The following is a 26,380-nucleotide window of genomic DNA, read 5'->3' on the forward strand; positions in this document are numbered from 1 at the left end:
TGATTTGCAGTAACTAAATGCATGCATATCAAAACTGCAAAATAAGATCTGCCTTTATATAGTTGGCAACCTGATACAACCTATTTATAAAACTTTTCTAAATAGGTTATGTGAACAAAATACTTCTGCATAACCCAGCATCTTTTTTTACCCTCACAGAAGCTGACGCATATTTCCTTAAATAAAATATCTCTATCCCAACTGATTCATTTAGAGAACACAGAAGTTTACATACCAGTTTAAATCAAGAAAGGGAGGGGGAATGAACCATCAGAGAAGAGAGGTAAAAGCATTTAAAATGTGACAAAAAATTAGTATTTTCACCTAATTTTTAATACCAAAAAAAAATCACTGCTTATTTGCTACTAAGGATAATTCATAATTTATAAAGGGTTTCTACGTAGGGACAACTCAAAACTCCCATGGCTTTCTAAAACATTCAAACTCAAAATTAAATTAAGGGCAATAGCAAAATCATGGACTTTGAAGTCAGACCTGCATCCCAGCTTGGTCACTTCCTAGCAGTAAGACACAGGAAAAAAATCTTAGTATCTCTAAGTACCACTTTCCTCAACTGTAGCGTAGGGAAAACAACCATGTAAAATGTATGGTCAATAATAAGTACTCAAATCTAATTATTAACAATTTTATTATTTTTGAAAGAAATTTACATTTTAAATTTTAAAAGACAATGCACTCAAATATCATTAACATGTGTGTCAAACCTGTCCTGAATTATTAGCTTATGAAAACTTAATGGCGACTATGCAGCTAGGGATTACTGTGGGCTTTGTAGCTTACTAGCATCACTGCCCCAGAATCCACACATTGTGGGAGAGGGTGCAAGAATTGGGAAGAACCTAAAGTTTAAACACACCCTCCAGCCAAAACAGACTATCACAGGCCACTGGCTCACGGTGAGCACAATCTGTGACCAATGCTTGGCCAAATTCTAAGCTATGAAGACACAAAGGCAAACCTTAGGAAGCCAGGCTTTAAAAAAAAAAAAAAAAAAATAACTAAAAAAAATTGAGCAGAGACATCAGTAGTCAGACTGCTACGGGGACAAAAGTCACAGATTCACACATCTAGTCCAACTATAAAATCTGAACAGAATGTATGAAGCAGCCATTTGAGGACTCTGAAAAGTAAAAGTAGCAGGCAGACTGGGGAAGGCCAAAAAGTGACACATCACTGAACTGGTGATGAGTTTACCATCTCCCAACCCCAAATCACCAGGAGCAACATGGAAGCGACCACCAGGGCACAAACATAGAGCAGTCCCCAAGTCCTCTAATTCTGTCTTAAGGAACAGGAAAAGGAACTCCTAGTGCTCAGAGCACAACATTCACCTTCTTTTTTCTTTTCTGTCCTGTCCCAACCCCAGACTCCAAGTGAACCTGAGATGCCAACCCACAACATGAGCTTGTAGAAGCCAAAGCTGTAAGGAAGAGGCATCTCCTCTCTGATCAGTAAAGCTGTGGTCTGGAGATGATGGGGCCAAAGCCCATTATTTTCTCTTCTGTCCTCCTGTCATCTGGCTCAGACACAGGCATAGTCATAAAGTGTGCAGCAAAGCAGGTAACTAAGACCACAGCTTTCTGGCCAGAGGACCAAAAGTACCAGGAAGGAGCTCCAGAAAGTGACCCTGTCAAGCTGTTCATGACACAAATGACTGATGCTTGTGAGAACAGAACTTGTGAGAACAGAACACCGTCCAGGTCTCAGGAACAGATCTGAATAGCACTGAGAAGGTTTTGAAAACTGAACTGACGCTGACAAAGAAGGCAGGGTAGAATTTACAGGTTGAATCTAACCAGATTAACTGCCTGTTAAAACAAAAATATCAATAGTTTCCATAATATTTAAACAACACTCAAGATCTCATAATGTAATATTCAAAATCTCCAGGATACAATCTAAAATTTTTCAGCATATAAAGAACCAAGACAACTTCAACTCACAAGGGAAGTGAATCAACAGACTCCAATGCTAAGATGACACCAAACTTGGCATAACTGACACAGACTTTAAACCAGCTATTATTAAAATGCTCCAACAAGCAACCAAGAACACTCTTAAACCAAAGGAAAAAAAAGAAAATCTTCAAAAAGGAAAGAATATATACAGAGAAACCAAATAAAAATTTTAAAACTGAAAAATACGTAAGTCAAAATAAAAAACTAATTGGACGTACTCAATAGTATAATGGAGATGACAAAGGAAAGATTCAGTGACGTAAAAGACCAAAAGAAATTAACCCACTAGAACACAGAAAAGATTTTTTAAAAAAGTGAACAGAGCCTCAGGACCTATACGACAACAACAAAGAAAATTAATTACTAAGGGTAATGAGGAAAATCACATAATGAATTTTTTAAAAGGTCAATTAACTAAGATGATATAACAGTCTAAACTGTATATATCTAACAACAGAGCTTCAAAATACATGAAACAGAAAACAGAAGTGCAAGGAGAAAGAGAAAAATCCACAATACAGTTGGAAAGAAAAATCAACATCCACTCATGATTTAAAAAAACTCTCATTAAACAAGGAGAATTTCCTCAACTTGATAAAGATCATCTACAAAAAGTCTACATTTTATATCATATTTAATGTGAAAGACACAATGATTTTCCCTAAGATCAAGAACCAGACAAGGATGTCATATTTCAACATCACACTAGAAGTCTTACAATGCAATAAGGCAAGAAAAACATAAGATGCGTACAGACCAGAAAAGAAGAAATAAAACTGTCCCCATTCAAAGCTGACATAATTATCTATATTAAAATACCGAGGGAAAAAACTTCCAGACTAAAATATCAGTTTAGCAAGGTCACAAACACAAGGTCAACACAGAAAAACCCACCAAATTTCTACATACTAGCCACGTGCTAATTGGAAAATTACACAAACTAATACCATTTACAATTACTAAATTGTGACCCAGTTTAAAAAAATAGTTCAAGTTTAACAAAACACATACAAGAGCTGGATGCTGAAAACAAAGAAACCATGATAAAAGAAATCAAGTAAAATCAAAATAGAGAGAGATCCTGTGCTCAGGGATTAGAAGACTAAATATAGGAAAGATGTCAATTCTTCCCAAATCCATTTATAAGCTTCAAGAAATTCCAGTCAAAATCCGAAAAGGACTTCTTTTTTAACATAGAAAAGGATGATTCCAAAATTTATATGAAAAGGCAAACAAACTAGCTAAAACAATTTTGAAAAAGAATAAACTTGAAGGAATCTTACACTGTTTCTATTTCTATTCTTAAAATAATATTATGAACTGGTGTTGAATCTTATCAAATACATTTTAAGCATCTATAGAAGCAATTTTTTGTAGAGATATAAATCACTGTAAGTATGTTAATTCTCTTACCAGTAATAATTTTTTCTTTATTAGACACTATAATAAACCATGTTATCAAGAATATTTCTTATTGAATTCTGTTGAATAATACACTGATTAAGAGATGTACCATGTACCTTGAAAACTCCCTAGGATACACAGCAAACTGTTAAAAGCAATCATAGAGAACTAGAGATAAATTTGGGGAGAAGGTATCCATAACTTTAAATTCTACAACTAACATGAACTATCTTTGTTGTTGTTGTTGTTAATGGAGGTTCTGGGGATCGAACCCAGGACCTCGTGCACGCTAAGCATGCACTCTACCACTGGGCTATACCCTCCAAATTATCCTTTTTAATAAACAAAAAAATAATATTACTATAATAAAACAATTTCTAAGATTTTTTTAGAATTAAATAAAACACGTACACAGAAAAATACTCAGTATCAAAACTACGCTGAATAGAATTTAACCATCCTGATGCATCAGCAGCTCCCAGAAAGGACTTTACATAAACAGAATGATTTTATTAACTTTAAACTGTACTACTGAAAAGTTTCAAATGCTAAGCAAGTCATTCCACTAGGTTACTAGTCCTTCATGCTGGTAAAATGCAATCTGTAAATAATGAAAATAAGCAAACCTTGCCAGCATATTATACAGCAAGATTTTTTAACCCCTCCTGGAGGGTTACAAGCAAGTCAAGTCCTTTCTCCCTCATTTTCAAGTAAAGAAAACAAAATAAAACAAAAACTACCTACTTACTGAAGACCTAGTAGACATAAGGTAGAGGAAGGAATACAGTGACATTAAAAAGTTCAGGAAAATGTCATTTTAAGAAGATACAACAAGCCTAGTTTGTAAGTTCCAAAGATACTGAGACTAGCAAACACACTGCCACACTGTAGTTCCACAACTCTAACACCTGGTTGTTTTTATCTTAAAACTTTCAATAAATAGGTTTAACAGTTGCTAAAATGAATCAATTAATATTAAATGACTACTCAATATACAAAAAGCATTCCTGAATTTGAAAGTACCTATTTTGGGTCCAAACTAAGGTATTCCATGTAAAACTGCTATTTAATAGCTTCTACTATTATTGAGATATATATATACCTATATATATCTAACTCTAAAGTAACACCAGAATTATTTCTACAACTAAGGGATATAAAATACAAAACTGCCACACATATGTGGTTTTAATTAGAAACAAATGCTTTATAACCCTAGAAAGGAAAATATTTTCCCTAAATGTTATTTTTCAAGGAAATTTTCCATGAAATACATAGCAAGATGCAGCAGTCAGGGGATGATACACCAGAGAAGATAAAGGAAAACCCCGGAAGATGTGAAATGATGCCCTCCCCATTCTCCCCGCCCCCCCCCCAAAAAACAGAGATAGAGATCAACTAATCCATGTTGGAGAGGTCAGAAGACTGTAGAAGAGAATCTTCAAGAACATGAAACCAAGTGGTAGAACACCAAGTATGTTTAAATATAGTAAGAAAAGGCTTACAAAAATCAAAGGAAGGGTTGGGGTAATTAAAGTACAAAAAACTAAGTAAAGGAGTCACACAGGAAAGGAAAAGTGACCATAAAGTAATCAATTGATAGTAACTCCTAACACCAACATAGTGCCTAGTGGGTGCTAGTCTCCATTCTAATCACTTTACACATGTTAACTCCTAACGACCCCATGAGGAAGGTACTACTTACACAGTACTCATTTTACAGATGCAAAAAGCTGAGACATGCAGAAGTTAAATGACTTCCCCAAGGTCACAAAGCTATTAAGTGGCAAGCAGACTACAAGACTCTGCAGTCAAAATTGCTTACAAGTCAGAAGACAGGCATATGGCAGATGAGAGTGTAATAACTAACCCCTCCTCCTTCATTCCAGGAAGCCCAGAGAGAAGGCCTAAAACCACACTCAAAACAATATAATCATGTTCTTTAGAGACAGAGAATTCAATACCAAAATAATTTGTTTTAAATGGTGAAAGATTAAATAACTTCTGTGGATATAATGTACAACATGATGACTATAGTTAACAACACTGTTTTGACTATTTGAAAGTTGCTTAAGAGTAAATCTTAAAAAGTTCTCACCACAAAGGGAAAAAATTGTAACTATGTGAGGTGATGGATGTTAACTAAACTTGTGGTGACCATTTCACAATATACTGTATCTAATCATTATGTCGTTTTCCTTAAACTTATATAAAACTTATATATATGTCAATTATTTCTCAATAAAACTGGGGGAAAATGTTGAAAGAAATACCTAGTATAGGGTGTAAGGATTATAGAATATTTTGACTCTAAGCCATGTGCATTTCTTTTAAAGAATCCAAGCCATATTTTAAAAATAATAATTAGTATAATCTCTAAAATGTACTGTGTATATATATTAAGGTTCCTTTTCCACAGCCAGTATTTTAAGTTGAACACTATTTTCCAGCTGCATGAAGACTCCACCCAAAAGACAAATTTTCTCATTCTGAGTTAAGGCACCTTGTCACTTGAAGAGGAGATTATACCAATTAATACAACATTAAGGCAATGTATTTATACTTTGCTGCGCACAGTGCGAATGGACAAGTTACTCTTTGCCCCACAACTAAGTAGCCCCCACAGTGGCCAAAACACACATCCCACCTCTTTCAGTCTCTTCCATGGGGGACATCACCTTATGGTGGACAGAGTGGCATCAAGAAAAATGATCATTTTTTTTTTCCACATCAAACTCATACCGTTCCTAATGTTGTCGTCAGTGACCACCTCTTACTGTGAGTAAGTCTACACATTCACCATTACCTGTTGATTGCTCCTAGTTTTTCCACTCAGAAGGTAATGTTATTTACAATATGGCAACATCCAGAAACCCAAACATCAAATCTTCCTGAATTTTTTTTTCTTTTGCAGGGGTAGAGGGGGATTAGGTTTACTTACTTATTTATCTTTTTGATGGAGGTACCTGGGATTGAACCCAGGACCTCGAGCATGCTAGCTAGGCATGCATTCTACCACTGACCTACACCCTCCCCTCAAATCTTCCTGAATTTTAAATAAACAAAAACTTTTCGATTCTAACTGCAAATGCTTGCCATCTGGAGTGTATCTCAGTAGGTTCGAAAAGTTTTTCCTTTTACTCCTACTGACCACAGTACTCTTGTAAAAAGAAATCTAGAGCAATCTTCTGTACTTAAAACAGAAAAAAAGGGCTGCTCTGACTCAGACAGGAGCAGGGACCAATTCCTGTGACCAATTCTATACATATCTTACCTTTCAAAGCAATTAAGCTTAAATAATCAGATGCTCTCCTCTCCTCCAGTCAAACCTTACCTTCTTTCAAGAGTTTAGAAGATGACAATAACGAATTTTAAATACTACCTTCTTTGTAAAACTATTCCTGTTCCACAGTGGGAAATGACACTTGTTCTAATAAACCTTCTAGCAATTACTGCCTCTACTATTCACTTTATCTATTTCATTGTGATCTCTCCTATTGATTCAATTTTCTGGTAAATTCTGAACAAACTAAAAGCAATATAAATTTTTTTTAAAGGAACCATATTTTAAAAGCCTTCTCCTTTGTCACTTCATGGTAGAAAGAGTACGAGGCCTAAGATAACGTGTAAAGGCCAACATCTAAGTATTGGTACACACCTTAAGTTAAGGTACATACCTTAAGTATTCATGGAAAATTGTTTTCTATTTATACCTATTCTGAAAAGTCACACACTATGGAGCAGTTACCAAGATTTAAAAATAACCCCCCCTTAAAGTAAACCTATAATGCAAAAGAATATGAAAACAAATATACGTATGTATATATATGACTGAACTATTATGCTGTACATGAAAAATTGACACATTTTAAACTGACTATACTTCAATAAAAAAATAAATAAATAAATTATAATCCCTTTTGATTCTACTTCAGCAAAAAACACTTTCAACAAGATTATGAATGTCCCCCTAGAAAAGCAGAACATGCTTTACATTTTTCAGACTATTTGGTATTCTCAAGAAGCTTACAGTACACAGATTGACTCTATACCACATCAATTCTTCTCCCAACCATATTCAATGTAGCCATCATCAGCATTCTGAAATTCATCACAGTCACTGAAAAGTAGCTGTTCAAATAAATAAACTGCCTTGTATTTTCCTCACAGGATTTCAGACTGCATTATACTCGGTTCATGAAACTTACATCAAATCCCAGCTTTTTAATAAGAGGACTAACAGGATTATACTCATTAAATAAAGTGAGGAACTGTTTCATGAAACAGCTTACTTAGCCAAAGGATTGTATTTTAAAATATCTGGAAATTCGAGTAAATCAAGGAACCAAAATACTCATAATAAACACCTCTCACCTACAGAAAGACACCTACCTACCTCTTACTTGCTGAGGCCATGAAGCAAGTCTTCAAAAATCACTGATGGCATCAGGAACATTCTTGTATATCCATCTGAATGGTGTTCCTTCCCTGGACCACAATCTCTTTCTTTTTCTTCTCCCATTCATTTCCCGACTAGGACTACTCAAAACCCTGAGTGACTTCTTATTCTCCACACACTGAAGAATCAACCCCTGACTCTGACCTGGGCAATCTTCCCCTCCTTATCTCTGAAAAATGTACCAACGACCTGACTAGACTGAGAGTCCCCCAGAGAACACAACACTCTCCTTTCCCTTGCATGACCTGGTGTAGCTGCTCCTGACACTCACCTTTCCCTCTGTGTCGTCAGGTCTATGACAAATGCTATCTTCTCCACAGTATCCACCCCACACCCCACCCCACGCCTAATGGGGCACATGTACTCACTGATACTCCTTTGAGAGCACTCTGTCTCACTGCCCTGCTCTTCACCTACTTAAGTGCCAAAGCACTGTCTATTGATTACCACCCACAACTAGTAGGTAAAGCCTGAGTTTTCACCCCAGGAGAACATACTTTTTTCTTTAGCACCAACAGATATCTTATCAGTTTTAAGGGCTGACATGGGGTAGCGTGGTTCTCAGTACTGAATACATACTAGAATCACCTGGAAAGCGTCTCTTTAAAAATACTCAAGCTGTTCTCCACCTCAAATTAAGTAGAATGGTGGTTTTCAGGGCAAGGAGGGAGCAAAGGAGAGTTGTTTAATGGGTAGTTTCAGTTTTGCAAGATTAAAAAAAGCTCTGACACCTGCACCCCAATGTTCATAGCAGCACTATTTACAATAGCCAAAACATGGAAACAGCCTAAATGTCCATCAACAGGTGACTGGATAAAGAAGATGTGGTATATTTATACAATGGAACACTACTCAGCCATAAAAACCGACAACATAAGGGTGCCATTTGCAGCAACATGGATGCTCCTGGAGAATGTCATTCTAAGTGAAGTAAGCCAGAAAGAGAAAGAAAAATACCATATGAGATCGCTCATATGTGGAATCTAAGAAACAAAAACAAAAACAAACAAACAAACAAACAAAAACAAAGCGTAAATACAGGACAGAAATAGACTCATAGACAGAGAATACAGACTTGTGGTTGCCAGGGGGGTGGAGGGTGGGAAGGGATAGACTGGGATTTCAAAATTGTAGAATAGATAAACAAGATTACACTGTATATCACAGGGAAATATACACAAAATGTTATGATAACTCACAGAGAAAAAATGTGACAATGAGTGTGTATATGTCCATGAATGACTGAAAAATTGTGCTGAACACTGGAATTTGACATGACATTGTAAAATGATTATAAATCAATAAAAAATGTTAAAAAAAAGTTCTGGAGATATGTCCTACAACAATGTAAATATAATAAACACTACTGAACTGTACCCTTAAAAATGTTTAAGACGGTAATGTCTCTGTGTTTTTTACCATAATAAGAAAGAAGAAATTCATTTTTTAAGAAATAAGTTACAAAACTGTATAGCTGTATATAATACAGAGCAATGATCCCATTTCTGTTTTGAAAAGATAAAAACAGCTAGTAATTCAAAGTGTACCACATACCAAGGCACTAATTTAGGCACTCCCTATGTATTAATGCTGTTAACCCTCACAACTCTTTAAGAGGTAGGTACTATTACTTCCCATTTTACAGTTGAGAAAACTGAAGCACAGAGAGATTAATTAACATGTAAAAAAAACCCACAGCTAATTAGCAGCAAAGACAAGTTTTAAGCGAAGGCCCTTTTGAAACAAATTGGTGGTTACCAGTGGGGAAGGGGAGGAGGCCATACAGGGGTGGAGGAGAGGGAGGTACAAACAACTGGGTGTACGACTGGCTCAAGGATGTACTGTAAAATACAGGGAATATAGCCAGTATTTTGTAATAACTGTTAAGTGGAAAGTAACCTTAAAAAATTGTATTTAAAGTAAAAAAAAAACAAAAAACAGAAAAAATTTAAAAAATAAATGCAGGCCCTTTCGAGACAGTATCCATGCTCTTAACCTTTATGCAATACATACATAAAAATCGGAAAAGATAATAAACTGTTAACATTCTCTTAGGATATCATCATAACAGTTTTCATTTTATACACGTCTGTTTTAAATTTATGCAAAGAGTATATACTGCTTTTTATAATGAAAAACAAATGGAGATATTTACATTTTGAAAAAACACACTCAATGGAACGGCAAGATCTCTCTCCCTACTAACAATCATTTTATTTCATTATATTTCTGCACTCACACTTTTAACCACCGTAAAGCTAGTCTACTTGCTGTTACACACGTGCCTCAGCTTGCTTCCATTTCTATAAACACATCCTTCCCCTGGAGAGAATGTCCTTCCCTTCATTCAACCTAATACACACCTTTTTTTTTTTTTTTCAATTTATCCAAATCCGGTTCTTCACTTGCCTCCTTCAGGAGACCTCGCAGGACCTGTCCTTACCTACACAACTTTTCAACTATTTACCATGCTGCTTTGAACAACTGCCCTTAGGAGGTTTTCTTTGTGTCCTCCACAGAGCCATCAGCAAAGTTTCTCCTCTCCCAGAGGCAAGGACAGTCCAGTGGCATGGAGCATACTGCACACGCAGAGCTCGATTTCTAAAGACATTCCTCCCAGAAACACGGGCTCCTTTGGAGACAGGATGGATTCCAGATCTGGGATAAGGAAATGACAAGGTAAATCTGATTTGTCTTGGGCCGAGAATCTAGAAAAGACTAATGGAGGAGGGTCAAAAGGATACAGAAGCCACTTCAAAGGTGGTATTGTGTATGCTTAAACCACGAGGAGAAAGACTGCTGAAGAAATGCATATTCTCAGAGTGCCAGAGCATCACCCTACAGATGACGTGGCAGTAACTGCAAAGTGAAAAATGTATGTTTACAATAGTGAGCTGGTAGCAACCTCTTTAACCAAGTGTTCAAATCTAGGAGCGGGACAACCAGGCATTCTATACCTCCTGATGTGATTTAATACGAAGTACACAGCATCATCTATGAGTCTTGTCAAGTGAATCTTGACAGAACCTAGTTAGGCCTTTGGGCCTGATTCTGGCTTACAGAACAGACAGGTGATAAAAGAACAACTTAAAGACACTATGAGGAAACAATCAGATAATCAAGAACAACGTGGATATTCTACAAGACAACTGACTAGTCTCTTCAAAAAGTCAACATCATGACAATAAAGATGAAAGAACTGTTCCAAATTAAAAGAGACTAAGAAACATAACAAATCAAATGCTATGTGTGAGCTTTGATAGGATCCTGACTTTAAAAAATAAAAAAACTTAACCATTGAAGATGCTCAGGCACAGGGAACTATATTCAATACCTTGTAGTAATCTACAATGAAAAAGAATGTGAAAACAAATATATATTTGTATATGTATGCTTGAACCATTAGGCTGTAGACCAGAAACTGACACAACACTGTAAACTGACTATACTTCAATAAAAAAAAAAATTTTTTTTAATCAGTCTTCCAACCTCTGGAAAGAAAAACAGTGCTCAGGAGGTAACTGAGAAATCTGAATAGGACTGACTATTAGATGATATTAGGGAATTCTTGTCAATATTCTTACATGTAATCATGGTATTGTAGTTAAAAATGTCCCTGTGGTTAGAAGATGCATGCTGAATATTAACAGGTGTGGTGTCATGTCATCTGTGACTTATTCTCAAATGTTTCAACAAATATATTTATACAAATGCAATACACACAAGCACACATAAATAAAGCATTTAGCAAAATATTAATATTAATGTAAGTGTTGGGTATACAGCAGTTACAAGATTTTTTAAATTTTTCTATAGATTTGAAAATTTCCACAATAAAAAGCTAGGGAAACTCAGTAAAGTTCTAAAATAATTAAGTGGAAAAAAATTCCTCCTCTATAACTTTCACTTAGCACCTCCTTGTCATTTAAATGTTTTTTTAAAGTACTTCCTGTCCATACAAGTAACCATAAGTCCCTTGAGAACAGTTAAATTTCTGCAGGTTTACAGATATGAAAATAGTCCAATGAATGTTGTTATTCATAAGTAACACATCAGACCAGATCGGCAAAAATCAAAATGTCTATTAATATCAAGTTTTAGTTAGGATATGGAACAACATAAAGTTTCTCATGATGGGAGTATAAAAGCACAAATTGAAAAAAATATGGCACCATCAAAACAGAGCTGAACACATATATATCCTATGACCCAAGAATTTTTCTCCTAGGTGTATACCCAAGAGAAACTCACAACAGGTGCCAAGGGTTAGGTACAAGAATGTTTAGAGTAGCACTGTTTATAATAGCAAAACCTTGGAACAACCAAAATTTTCATCAACAAATGGATGAATAAACATGCATTAATTCATCAGAACACCATACAGCAATGAAAATGAACTGGAGCAACATGCAACATAGATGAATCTCAAGAACATAATGTTAAACAAAGAAAGCAAGTTGCAGGAGAATACTTGCAGTGATTTCATTTATTAAAATTTCAAAAACATCAGGGGGAGGGTATAGCTCAGTGGTAGAGGATATGCTTAGCATGCACAAGGTCCTGGGTTCAATTTCCAGTACCTTCATTAAAAAAAAAAAAGAAGGAAAAAGGAAAAATATCAAAACTAAGGAATCAAACATATGAAAAAGCAAATGAATGATAAACACAAAATTCAGAATAGAGAGTACCTTCTGATTTTTTACTTGTTTTACTAATAATGTTCTTCTTAATAATTTAGGTGGTAGTACGGAGGCATTTACTACATCATGTTCCTTTAGATCCACATTTTGTTGAACCATTCATCCATCCATGGATATTTAGATTGTTTCCACAACTTTGCTATTGTGAACAGTGCACAAAATGAAAACTCATTTCCAATGAATAATTGAAGAGAAATTTCAGAAGGTCCCCCTCCCAGGTTCAACTATAGCTGCTGAATACACACATGAAAGGCAGACCTAGCCTAAAGGGTGCGTTGAATTGTTCTTTATTCAAAGGCAGATCCAAGACTGATACTAATCAAAGGAATCAAAATAAGAAGATTTATAATTGTTGAGCCCAGCACTACCTGCCCAAGCACGAATACGCAAATGCTTCATGTTAAACCTGTGAGGTCAAAAGAAGTTCAAGATCAAGCAGAAAGGATAATTATATTTATATCTGGCTACATTAAAACTTTAAAATGGAGAGAATCCCAATGGTTGTTGCTGTATAGAGTATTCCTGCCTACATTACATCTACTAAATGGGTTTGCTATTAATACCAAAGACAATTCCTCATTAATAAGGAGGGAGCTACCATGCCACTGCTTCTCCCTCCTGACATGTAGAGCTAAGTATGTGCTTAGCAATGGGCTTATGTGTCTGTCACTCCTACCAAATTAAAATTTACTAATTTTGCAAGCATGTCAAACCCGAAGAAGACTTACCCTCCTCCAAATAAAAAAATGACTAAAACTTTTACCACAAACTATATGAACAGTGTAAAACCACATCTATTTGTAATAGCCCTTCAATCTCTAAAAAAGTAATTCAGACCTAAAGACTTGTTCCAATTTTTGATTATCTACCTACCAACCAAATGATGCTTGCTTTGTATAAGTTCTACTGGAACACATAATTCATGACAAAACCCCAACATAGGCATTTATAATACAAGCATGTCAATAAAAAGACATCTCTCTTTATCACCAGAAGGTCCTCTAACAACAACATATTGACTACACTGTGAGAACTATTAGCAGCTTGGGATGGTTCAATTCTGTGTTCATGTAACAGTCCAACCATTATTCTATACTCCCAAGTAAATCAAAATGATTTAAATTCTACAAGAACATTTTTTGAAGAGCAGTTAAACGGCAGCTAAAAAACAGAAAAAAAAACTAAATTCAACTACACAGGAGTAAATAAAGGACAGTACATCTCTCACATAGTATATTATTCAGCTATTACGAAGGATAATACAAATGTAGCTGTAACAGACATTGTCAATACTTTGGTTAAGACATAAAAGTGGGCAAAATCCCTAAGATTATGTATATTATCATGCCATTTTGATAAAAACACATACAAGTAAATGCACATAAATGTATGTAAGAATATATCAATATATTCGTAAGACTATCCATCAAAAAACTCACAGAAATTATCACTGGGTAACTTTTTACCTGTATTTTCTAATTTTTCAACAATAAATAAAAAATTTTTTAACAAAAAAAATCACAACCTCTCTAGACCTTCATCCTATCTTTTTGTTTTTATAAACAAAAAGCTAAGACAGCTGTACCCAAACACCTAACAGCAATATCCAGGGGTAGCATGAGGTAATGTGAGGAATTTAAAGAAAGTCCCTAGAAACAAAAAGTATAGTATGGTAATACCTCCATTGATTATGAAGAAGAGTTCCAGAAACACTCTGCATTGTCAGGAAGTTTGTTACTAAAGGAGAAAGAGTTTTAGAGGGCAGGGCTGCATTTCACAGATGCTACGCGCTAGAAGGACAATTCATTCCTCACTTACAGCTCCAACCTACCAGATGCCCACCCGCTCACTTTCTCCCTGAAGACCCAGTCAGTCATCTTACACTGCCACTGCTTCTTTGAAAGAACCTGTTGCCAAGAATTTGTTCCAAATGTTCATAAACAAACGACGCTTCTCCTTAGACATTTTTAAACTTTCCTTACTACTGTAACAGTACTAGACATAAGGCTATATGCATAATACAACTATTTACTGAACACTGTGTAAGGCACTTATTTACCTTCGCCTCAAGTCCATGAAGAGGGTGCACCATTAGCCCTTTCTTACAAAATTGAAGATGACTTTCCCAAGAACGTGGTAGCAAAAATTTTATGCCCAGGTCAGACTCCAAACTCAGTTACGCTATACTACCTTTTAAGTTCTCGTGCCTTTTAAAGGGTTGCGAATCACTCAGGTCCTTCTCAGTAGGATCCTTTAACTGAAGACAAGATAGTATCTGCCCTGGGGTGTTCACTAAGGGCTGAAATGCTCTTTGCTTTTCATTCCCAGGCCTATTGACCTTTTTCCCCTTTTTACTTTCCTTTAAGGAACTGAGTGCCTACTGTGTACAAGGCACTTAAAGAAATACAAATGAGTACAGCACAGCCTCCATCCTCCAAAAACTCTAACAAACTCCTAGGGACTAGGAATAAATTACTAAACTACTACTAAAACTAGTGAAGTGAACTACCATTAAGTAAGTTGGACACAACTATAAAGAAACACCATCAAGTGTCAGGAACTCCTGAAAAGCTCAATTTCAAGTGGAATGGGTTTTACTCATTTAAAGGACCAATATTTTTCTTAAGCATCTTAAATAAAAATATTTCTAACTTCTTAAGCATAAAACACAATGTAACAATTTAAAAAGCTAACACTGACTAAATTTATTGCTGTGCTAAGTGTTTTACACTTAATATTTAGTCTTCACCAAAACCTTGGCATTGGTACTATTCACAGCACCATTTTAAAAGGCTGTAACAAAAAACATGTTATTTGCCCAAAGTCACACAGCTAGTAAGTGATGGAGTTGGGATTCAAATGCAGCAGTCTACCCCTCTATTCCTCCTTTTGATACATTGATTCAAATGTTTATCGACCACCTACTACATACAGAGCATTGTGCTGAGAAATGATGATAGAGCAATGAACAAGATAGCTTATTCATGATCCTCACCTTCTGATTAAAAGACAGATAAACAAGAATAAAAATGAGATAATTACAGATTGTATAAAATGTTATAAAGGAAGTAAACAAGGTGATGACAGGGTAACTGGGAAAGGCTTACTTTTGTTATGGCCTCTCATAGTTTTGTTCTCAGTTTGTTTCCAAAGACAAGCTGGCCAGACAGCCAGGCTGGGGACCAGAGGAGCAAGGAGAAGAGAAAAGACAGACCACTGCTACCGAAGAAGATCCGAGAAGCGGCAAGAAGTCCTAGTTTCAAAAAAAAAAAGTCCTAGTTTCATCACAAATGTGAAAATTGGCTTAGAAAAGTTAGCGATTGATCAGTCTCAAGTTGGGACTGAAAGAGTAAGTGTGATTTCAGAAGACAGGTGGCATTTGGGGTGAAGGAAAGAGTATAAATACAGCCTCTAGTTAGAGCAAGAAGATAAAGCTGGACTCAAAAAAGGTGCCCTGACTACAGTGCTAGAATCCTGTAAGCAATGGTAACTCCATTTGTTATGGGTGGGGAATAAGCACAGACTGTGCTCTGCTAGGAGAAAAATAACTTCTGTAGAAAAGGTTTTGTTCCTTTGGTTTTTGTGGGTGTTTATTCACAAGGTGGAGAACTACAGTAGGGAAATGAATTAAAAGACCACTACACCTAACTTGGTGAGAAATTTTAAAAATCCACTACAGGAGGTAGTAATAGGAATGAAGAGACACAGCTTCAAGAGCCGGTCAGCAGGATATGTTTGACCACAGGTACAGCAATGGTACCAGAAATATACCTGCAAAATCCAACATGAAATACCTCCCATCCCACCGTACTGAATCAACCCTGCATATCATCACAAATATGTTGGCATTTTTCCACAAACCCCAATGAGCCAATGTTCTTTCTACTGAATAATACTATGCCTAAGAGAATACTACCTATCCTTGCAGGCACTATGTAGAACAGTATGAAGGGTACTTAAAAAACTAGAAATAACATTACCATATGATCCAGCAATCAATGCTCTGGGCATATATCCAGAGAAAACTAATTTGAAAAGGCATATGTACCCCAATGTTCATAGCAGCACTATTTACAATAGCTAAGACATAGAAGCAAACTCAATGTCCATCAACAGGTAACTGGATAAAATTATGGTATGTATATGTATGTGTATACACACACACACACACACACACACACACACACACACATTATGGAATATTACTCAGCCATTAAAAGGAATAAAATAATGCCATTTGCAGCAACATGGATGGACCTGGAGATTATTATATTAAGTGAAGTAAATCAGACAGAAAGACAAATATCATATGATATCACTTATATATGAAATCTAAAAAAATGATACAAATAAACTTATTTACAAAACACACATAGAAAACAAACTTATGGTTATCAAAGGGGGAGGGAGGGATAAATTAGGAGTTTGGGATTAACATATACACACTATTATATATAAAATAGATAATCAACAAGGTCCTACTGTATAGCACAAGGAACTATAGTTAATATCTTATAATAACCTATAATGGAACAAATCTGAAAAGAATATATTTATTTATATATATGTATGTATAACTGAATCACTTTGCTGTGCACCTGAAACTAACACAACATTGTAAATCAACTATACATCAATTTAAAAAAAAGAGAATTTCACCTATCCTTAATGAATGATTTCAGATCATCTCTTATAAATCTCAACAGATAAGTGTACATATTAACTCTTTCAGCATTACAAATGCCAACTAATTTTAAAGACAAAGTAAAATATAAACCACATTATTCTCTCAAATGGTACACAATTTCCAAAAGCAAACTAGTGAGTTTTTTAAAGTCCAGGTCCCACATAGGCCTGAACAAATAAGAATTTGAAAATTATTTTAAAGAAACAAAAGGACTCAGGCCAGGTTTAGCATGTTGAGTAGTTCCAATGCTATTCTTAGAACTAACAACACTTCTTCATGTGCAACTTTTTCCAAATGATACTAACAAGGTCAAGGATCACATCCTATCTGAAAACAAGACCTGTATAACGTAGCTATGATCTCTTACAATGGCTTATCTACAAGTGTTGGACCTTAAGGATTTTACTTATATGTAATTTTACATATATCTCTATGAGTACACGTTTTATATTTGAAATATTTATATTTTTTATTGTTTTTATGAAACAGTGCTACACTATATGGTTGGCCTCCAAAAAAATGCCTTGTTTAACCAGCATTTCACATTCATTGGCTAATTTGGGCCTCAGGACAATCTTACGAAATATGTAAGTAGAAGTATCATCTTCCCCTCTATACAGTGGTGGGACTGGAGCTCAGAAAGATTAAGTAACTTGACTAGTTCGAGACCTCCCAGTAACTGGCAAGGTCAGGGTCCCGACCAGGCCTTCCGATTCTCTGTTCCAGCTCTCCTCCCCGCAGGACACTACCAATTTAGCAGTTGAATATTCATGTGTCTCTTCAACAAGCCTGGACTGTAACTGAAAGCCAAACCACTGCCGCCGGGCCAATACTCTCAGCGTGGAAACGCAAGCGGAACACTAGCACTCTTCAGTAAACATAAACAAGAGCACACGTTTCAGTCCGGACCCCATTGAATGCTGGCTTTGCTCCACCACACAAAACTTACTAAATTACACTATGGCCTTAAAGCATAACCCTTAACAGAACTGTCTTTTTCAATAGGTCGGAAATTCAGTAAATCAGAAGAGGTGACTCATACCATTAACTTACAGTTTTGCAAATTAACAATTCTGGATGCCAAAGGAAAAGAATGAATTACACAAACCCCTTTCCATCTCCAACCCCAAAGTTGCTTAAGTGTCAAAGCGCAGCAATAAAACCTAGAGACAGAGGTGGGGCTGAAGCTAACATTCTTCCTCCCTACGACTTCCATCGTCCCAGGCAACTCACTCCTCAAAGCCCAGCAGGTCTCTTCCTACACCCAATCCCGTCGGGACCAGAGTGACTACCTGCCCCGCAGCCCCCGCGACCAACACCAGAGCCCTGCCAGGAACTGCGACTGTGGCGACTCGCACGGCTGGGACTGCCCCTTCCCCCGGTGTCCCCACCTGCTCCCGGCTGCCCGCACACCTGGCAGCCCCTGCCCGGGCAGAGGATGCGCGGCGAGAACCGGCCCCCAAATGCGACGTCCTAGGGCCGCCGGGAGACCCAGGGCAAGTCCGCTTCCGCCCCCAGCCCCCACGGCCGCGACGGACCGCGCCCCCGCCCCTGCGAGCGCCGGGCAAGACACGGTTTCGGAGAGGCCCCCCAGGTCCCCCCGGGGCGGGAGGGGGCGGCGGCGCTGCAGATGGGGGGGGAGGAGGAAGCGCGGCCGGCGCGCACGCCCGGGGAAGAGGAGGAGCGTGTCCCGACCCGCCGCGAGGGCAGGCGGAGAGCGGAGGGGGTCGGCAGTGGCGGAGCCGCGGGGGAGCGGGCGTCTACCTGCGAGCAGAAGTACGAGCCCTGGATGCCCAGCTTGATGCAGGTGGGACACTGGAGCTTGGCCTCGCTGCTGCAACCGTCTGTCTCGCACACACGCGTCTCCACGGCCGCCATGCTGCCTAGCTGCTAGAGGAGCGCCTCACGGAGGAAGAAGGGGAGGAGGGAGGGAGGGACGGCGGGGTGGAGGGAGGGCAGGGGAGGGGAGAGAGGCCGGGCCAGGGGAGGAGCTCGGCCCGGGCCGGGGCGCGGGAGGCGGCGGAGCGGAGGGCCAGCGCAGACCACGCTGCGCGCCCCGCCCCGCGGCCCTCGCTCCGCCCCGGCCCGCGGCCCCCGCCTCCCCGCGGCCGGCGCGCACGTGGGGGCAGCCAGGATCGCGGCCGATCCCTGCACCGGCTCTGAGAGGTCCTGCTTCTGCCCGCCGTGAGTGCGACCTCCCGGCTCCCGGCGCAGGCCCGGTGCAGCGGACCAGGAGAGGCCCTCACGCCTCGCGCTTTCTGTGCCTAGAGCGAGCTCCCCAGTCGTCCCTTACTGACTGGATCCCAGGGTCCTGAATGACCCCTTAGTCTCAGGCGGTTGGAAAGGGCGCTCCACGCCGCTTTGTTGGTCCACCCGGAATCTCCTTCGAAAAGCAAAGTAATTCCCTTTTGAAAGTTCTATTTCTCTCTGATAGTATCTACCCTGAGGCCTAAGGACCACTGCTCATTCACAAAAAAAGAAGCCAGGGAACTGTCAAGAGGTGGGCTGGGATTTGTGTCCGCCCTCTCGCCTTTGTGCCCGTTTTTTTTTTACCCACACCTCTCTCCATTCACAGTGTACAGCTGTAGTGATGGTAACGCAACTGCTAGATATTCAATACGAACAATAATTTTTTGTATTATCCCAGTTGATTGTTTAAGGGATAAATAGGGGAGAATTGTATTGATCATGAAATGTTGGAGTTGAAAGGCGCCTTAGAGGTACATATATAAAATATTTTTTGACAAAAATTGGACCATACTATGCAGAGTATTTAGTTACTTGTTTTCTTCAGGTATATTGTGAACTTACTTTATTGTCATCAAATATACTTTTACCACATAATTATAATGTTTGCATAATATTCTACTGTATCAATAATTTACTGAGCCAAATTCACTAATAATAGATATTTAGGGGTTTTTTTAATTGTTGTATATTATAAACAAGTCTTCTGTGAATATACCTTTTTTGTTCGAACTTTACACAAATCCTTATTTACTTAGGATGTATTCTTAAAGGTGAAATTGCTCCATCAAAGGGTTATCACTGTTTATTTTTCATACAGTTTGCCAAATTTTTCTTCAGGAAATGTGTACAAACTTACACTCTGGTCAGAACTATATTAGAGATCTTATTTTCTGAGATTTACTAGTGCTAGATATTATCTATTTTAATGCTTTTCATTTTGATAAATGGAAAATTGTAATTTTTATTAGATTATAATAAGGCTGAACATTTTTCTATGATTACAGCATTTGTATTTCTTCTTTTATGTGTTTATTTGTTAAAACTTCTTTTTTGCACAACAATACTAAAATAAGAGTCAAGGCACAAGTTGGCCACGATACCATCACTTAAACACATCAGTGTTTCATCTGTCCTTGTTACCTTCAATCCTTATCCACGTGCATACTAAATATTTACATATTTGTAGTTATCGATAGAATATTTTATTTTCCATTTTCACATAGCACTATGCCATGGATTACTCTTAGATTTAGGGAAAACAGTAAGTCCTATTCCTTTTCTATATGATAGCTCTTTATATATCTGATACTGTCCTGTCTTATAGTTTGTCACTCCTTACAATATTCCCTTGTGTTTTATAGTATGATTAGATCCCTTGCAATCTTTGTCCATCTACTTGAGGAATTCCAGTTTGTTGACCCCTGGTGGATTGTGTCCAGGACTGAGCTAATTAAATAGAGGAACAAGAATTTCTGAAAACTCTAGTTTAAAAGACCCTCAGGGTTCTTCTCAAGCACGAGGAGGCTGGAAACTCTCCTACTCTTGCTGACCATCTGCTCTGGAGGCTGCTGCTTCCTATCAGCTTCAGGAAAGCAGTGCTGCGGGGCAGTTAAGAGCACAGATGTTGCATTAAGATAGGCACACCTGAGTCAGAACCTCTGCCTCCAAACCCCTTCCCTTAGTCATGTTTCCATGGGCAACTTGTTTAACCTCATTTTCCATATCTGAAAAATACCAATTAGAGCACCTATCTCATAGAGTTTTGTCATAATTAAATTGGATAGACTTTGTGAAGTGCTTAAGAGCCCAACAAGTGATACTTATTACCATTATTAGTTAGCCTTGCCATCAGCTTCTCTTTTTTTGGTCTCCTTTATCCCCACAAGACAAGAAGTTGAGTGAGATAAATTTCCTAAGACTACCTTTCTGGCTGTTCTTAAGATAATCAATTTTTATGCTTTTGTTTAAGCATAAAAAAAATGACAAAACAAATTTTTACAAAATAACATCAGTCATAGTCCCTGTTTTATTCTCTTCCTTCTGATATTCTAACTCAAAGTCTCCATTGGACATCGGTTTCTGTTTTAACTCTGGTGGGCAACGTTCAGCCAACCCACTTCCAGGTAGAAGAATGGACTTCAGAGTCTCAGATGAGAATTTGGCATTTTGAAGAGTTCTTTCGCCCTGAAAGCCCTTGTTTCCCTGGACTTTTGCACAGAGAAAAATACTTTTGAGAAAGTGTGTAAGCACATACCCAAAACCATCATCTGAGCACATGCCCAAAGCCATCTGTCCAACTAGCTACACTGCTTCAAGTGTCCATGTACAGTTCACACTCAACATGGTCAAAAAGAAACTATTGTCCTCTATTTACCCACTTCTGCCACCCCCTTTAAATCTATTTTTTCTCCTGAATTCCCTATATTGTTTAGTGACATCCTTTCTACTCTTTTCTCCCAAGTTAAAAATTAGGCTCCCTCTTCTTCCCCATGTCCCCACATAAAATTAATCACTCAGTCCTATAGATTTTTATCTTCTAAATATTTGTTTTATATGTTCTCTCTATTCTTTGGCTGCAGTTTTAGTTTAGGCCACTTTAAGCCTTTGCTTAGACTATTACAGTAGCCTCTTAACTGCCTCTAATCCACTGAATCTAATCCTCACCATCAAATTGATTGTTCTAAGAGACAAATCTGATAATGCCTTTCCCTATTAACATCCTTCACTAATGTAAGACCTGTAGAGCTGGAGCTAGGGTCAAAGAGGTGACCAGAGACTATGGAGTTGGGGCCCATGAAACAGTCAGAGCTAAAGGAGATCTGTGGGACCACTAAGGCCAAAGCTAAGGAGATAATCAAGGATCAGGGGCATGGAACATAAAGAAGAAATGAGAAAATAAGTAACTATATTAAGGACATTGTGAGCCAAATTTTTCACTCCCTGAGGAGGGAGTTAGAAATACGGAAAGGCTGAAGGCTAAAACAAATCATGTGGTACTATATTAGAAATAGAAGTATCAATATGAAGGTTTTGATTGATTGATAGATAACATAGACTCTGCATGTGTGTGTGTGTGCGCGCACACATATATAAGTAAAGCTAAGAGGATCTAATGGCAATGAGCACTCCTAATTTCCAGATCTTGCTTTCTAAATACCATTCTCCACTGAAAGGAGTCAGAGCTCCTTGAAGAACTGGCGCATTCTCAGAGCAGGGAAAGTACAAGATAAATCTGGAAAGTCTCATTGTACCAGAACATAAAGTAAAGCTCAAAAATCATGGAGATTATAAATAGGACACAGTAGCCAATTTGTAGGAGCTCCCAGGGGCCAAACTGGAGACAATCTAAAGGATAATATCAGAGTATAACCCATTTTTTTTAATAGTAATCCAGGAGCCCATGCTGATAAAAACACATACACAAGCAAATGAGGGACAGAAGTAAGCACTTCTTTACAAAAGAATGTCAACTAATAAATGTAGAAGGAATGATGATGTTAGAAAATCACCATTTAGCAGCCATTTTAGTAATACTTTATTTAGGCAAGAGTTAACCAGTGGAGGTGGGCAGTATAGCTTAGTGGTAAAGTGTATGCATAGCATGCATGAGGTCCTGGGTTCAATCTCCAGTACAGTCATTAAATAAATAAATAAATAAACCTATTTACCTCTCACCCCCCAAAAAACAAAACAAAACAAAAAGTCACCAGTGGTTACTAAAACAATTGGGGGAAAGTTTTTTAAGGAACAGGATGTTTACATAGCCTCAGTGTAACTTCTTACAAAATGTTTATCACTTAAAAAGGCAAAATAGTAATTTCACAGATGAGAAACCTTGCAGACACTTTCTTACCTATGTTACAAAAGTTAAAATCACCAGTAATAGGACAAATCAACTTTGTGCACCTCCTAATAGGAAACATTGAGAACATAAACGCAAACAGAAGACAATCAACAATGTAATTGACCTATACTCTTCAAAATGCCAATGTCCCAAAGACAGGGAAAGATTTGAAGAACTATTTCAAATCAGGAGACTAAAGAGACATGGCAATTAAATACAACACTTAAAAATGGGTTAGACTTTGGACCAAAAGAAAATGTTTTTGCTGCAAAGGAAATTGGTTATATTTGATCCTTATATGATCTCTTGGTGAAATTACTATTTCTTCAAGATCCAGCTCAGATATCTCTTCACCCATTACATTTTTGTTGACTTCCTCAGCTCTAGTTAATCAGTGCCTTCCATTGTGCTACCTGTAAACCAGGTACAAAGTGCTGTTGTTGCAGTTAGCAATAATTTTAAGTAATATGTGTTAAGAACTTACATATGCTAAGCATATGGTAATATATGTAAGTAAATATAGATACTTATGGGTTTACTTTTAATCCTCACACGGTACTAGTACTAATCCCATTTTTCTTTCTCTGTCCCAAGGTCACATAATCAGTAGGTGGCTAAGGCTGGACTTGAGTTCAAATCTGTCTAACTACAGATTCCATGCTCTTGACTTCATTGCCTTTAATCTTTCACCTGTCTCTCCTACTGGACTGTAACTTCCTTGTGATGGAAGAGTTTATGTCGTAATTTTCTCTCTATTCCCAACCCTTAACCCTCTCACAATGCTTGACATATAATAAGTGCTCGATAAATGTTTTCCTTCTTAAGTTTTTTGTAAATATGAATTATCTCAAACATTGAAAAAAGAAAAAAGATGTGTATATGTGTTGATTGAAAGAGAGAGAGTATCTAATTTATCAGAACCCAGAAAGAAGCAGATAACGCTCTGAAGCTGGGTAATTTGAGAAGAGTAAAGAGTTTTTAAAAAGGACTATATACTAAGGACAGTGGAAAGTATCTTAGAAAGCCAAAAGCAATGGTACAATAACTGACAGCTGTTGTACCAGTTAACAATGGGGCAGCATTTCCATTTCTAGGTCTGAAGGAGTAAGGAAACTGGGCAAATACCGAAACCCAAAGTGAGCTGGGAGGATAGGGCCTCCTAACAGGAGTTGTGACTTTTGGTTAAGAGACCCTGCCAGCCCAAAGCCACCCAGAAGTCAAGAATCTGGGACCTATTCTCTCTCTCCTTCCAATCCTCTTAAAGCTACAAGGATAAAGAGCCCATTAAACCATACAAGTCAGCCTCCCAGGACAGAAGGCCAGCTTGAGAAGGGTGCAAAATGAATCCCGACAGGCAAATGGGAGATAATCCAGAATAATATTGTACCTACTACGTTATCTTAAGAAATCGAATATGGCCAATACAGTTGAAGTCTTCAGAGCACCTCCCCCAGTCACATCCCGCTACTTCCTCTCCTGCAGTGCTGCCATGGAGATTCTTATTCTTCTTCATGGTATGTTACTTTTAAAATAATATTGATAACAGACTTTTTGACAAGGACTAACACTTCCCTTGCTCTGTCATGTTTTTATACTTGAGAAGCATCATGGTATGAACAATGAGTTGGCCGTCAGAAAACTCTGATCCACGCATGTGTCTAGCTCCTAATCTTTTGTCTTGTGCAAAGCACTTAAAATCTTTGAACTTTTGTTTCCTCATCTGTAGAACATTGTTACGAAAATCAAATTAGCTAGTACCTATGAAAGCACTTTGTAAACTGTAAAGCACCGTATGAATGTAAATGATTGCTGTTTGTTTGCCTTCCTTCTGTATATAACTTCCTGTGAGAGCAGGAACCTTATCTCTCTTGTTTGTTTGCTGTTGTGTCCCTGGTACCCAGAATGGGGGCTGACACAGAATAGACAATGCATTAGTATTAATCATGGAAGGCTAACGGCTATGACAGACAATCCCAAAACTCTGAGTGGCTTAAGAAAATCAAAGTTTATATCTCCCTTACATCAGAGTCAGTTATAGGTCAGTCAGGGAAGGCCTGCTCTCTCCCTCAGTCAGAGATTTGGGATCCATCTTTTATCTCTACCCCTTCCTAGGTCCCTGGAATCCTTTGGAATCCTTACCCGAGGATAGGCTGGCACTGGAGCTTTTTTGTGCATGAGATTTAACAGGCCACCCCTAGGAGTGGTGTAATTCACTCTAGCCCAGTGTACTGGCCAGAAGTCATTCACTGGCCACATCTTACTCAAAGGGATACTAGAAAATGTAGTTTACCTGTGGCCCCAAAATAAGAGAAAATGACTTTGATCAGCATTTAGCCAGTCATTGCTATGACTAATAAGACTAATATGCTAAATATTTGTAGAATAAATACATGAAGAAATGAATGAAATATGCACACATGAATGCAGCCTAATATCCCCGTCCCCCCTCCCTTTTTTTTTTTAGCTTCTCAGCAATGGCTTAATATTGAACTTGTATCAGCTTAAATGCCTAAAGCCTTTTTACTATGTGTGCTGTTAAAGACCATTGAGAGCCTAGTAATTTCTCAAGAGTCCCATTTCCCAGAGGTGGGATTTGGAGTGATTGGGTGTCAAATGCTATTGATACCCCATTCCCAGGCCCATTTTCTTTTTTTCTTTTTTTTTTTTAGTTGAAGTATAGTTGATTTACAGTGTTGTATTAGTTTCAGGTATACACAAAGTGATTCAGATAGATATAGATATAAATATAGATATAGATATATTCTTTTCAGATTCTTTTCCATTATAGTTTATTATAAGATTTTGATTATAGTTCCCTGTGCTATACAGTAGGACCTTGTTGGTTATCTATTTTATATATTGTATTTTATATCTCTAATTCTAGACCCCTAATTTATCTCCCCCACCTTTCCCCTTTAGTAACTGTAAGTTTATTTTCTATGTTTATAAGTCTGTTTCTGCTTTATAAATAAGTTAATTTGTATCATTTTTTATATTCCACATGTGACTAATATCATATGATACTTGTCTTTCTCTGTCTGACTTTCTTCACTTAGT

General features: G+C 37.7%; 1 protein-coding gene across 1 annotated transcript in view; it reads right to left on the minus strand.

Moving 5' to 3' along the window:
- METAP1 (methionyl aminopeptidase 1) overlaps positions 1-19,150 on the minus strand; it is a 56,803-nt gene extending 37,653 nt beyond the window's left edge. The window contains exon 1 of the mRNA XM_031469072.2: positions 18,994-19,150. Within this exon, the coding sequence (XP_031324932.1) occupies positions 18,994-19,107 (114 nt within the window). The 5' untranslated portion in view covers positions 19,108-19,150. The remainder of the gene's footprint in view (positions 1-18,993) is intronic.
- Between the last annotated feature and the right edge of the window lie 7,230 nt (positions 19,151-26,380).

Source organism: Camelus dromedarius, chromosome 1 (genome assembly GCF_036321535.1).
Source record: "Camelus dromedarius isolate mCamDro1 chromosome 1, mCamDro1.pat, whole genome shotgun sequence".
NCBI classification, from domain to species: domain Eukaryota; kingdom Metazoa; phylum Chordata; class Mammalia; order Artiodactyla; family Camelidae; genus Camelus; species Camelus dromedarius.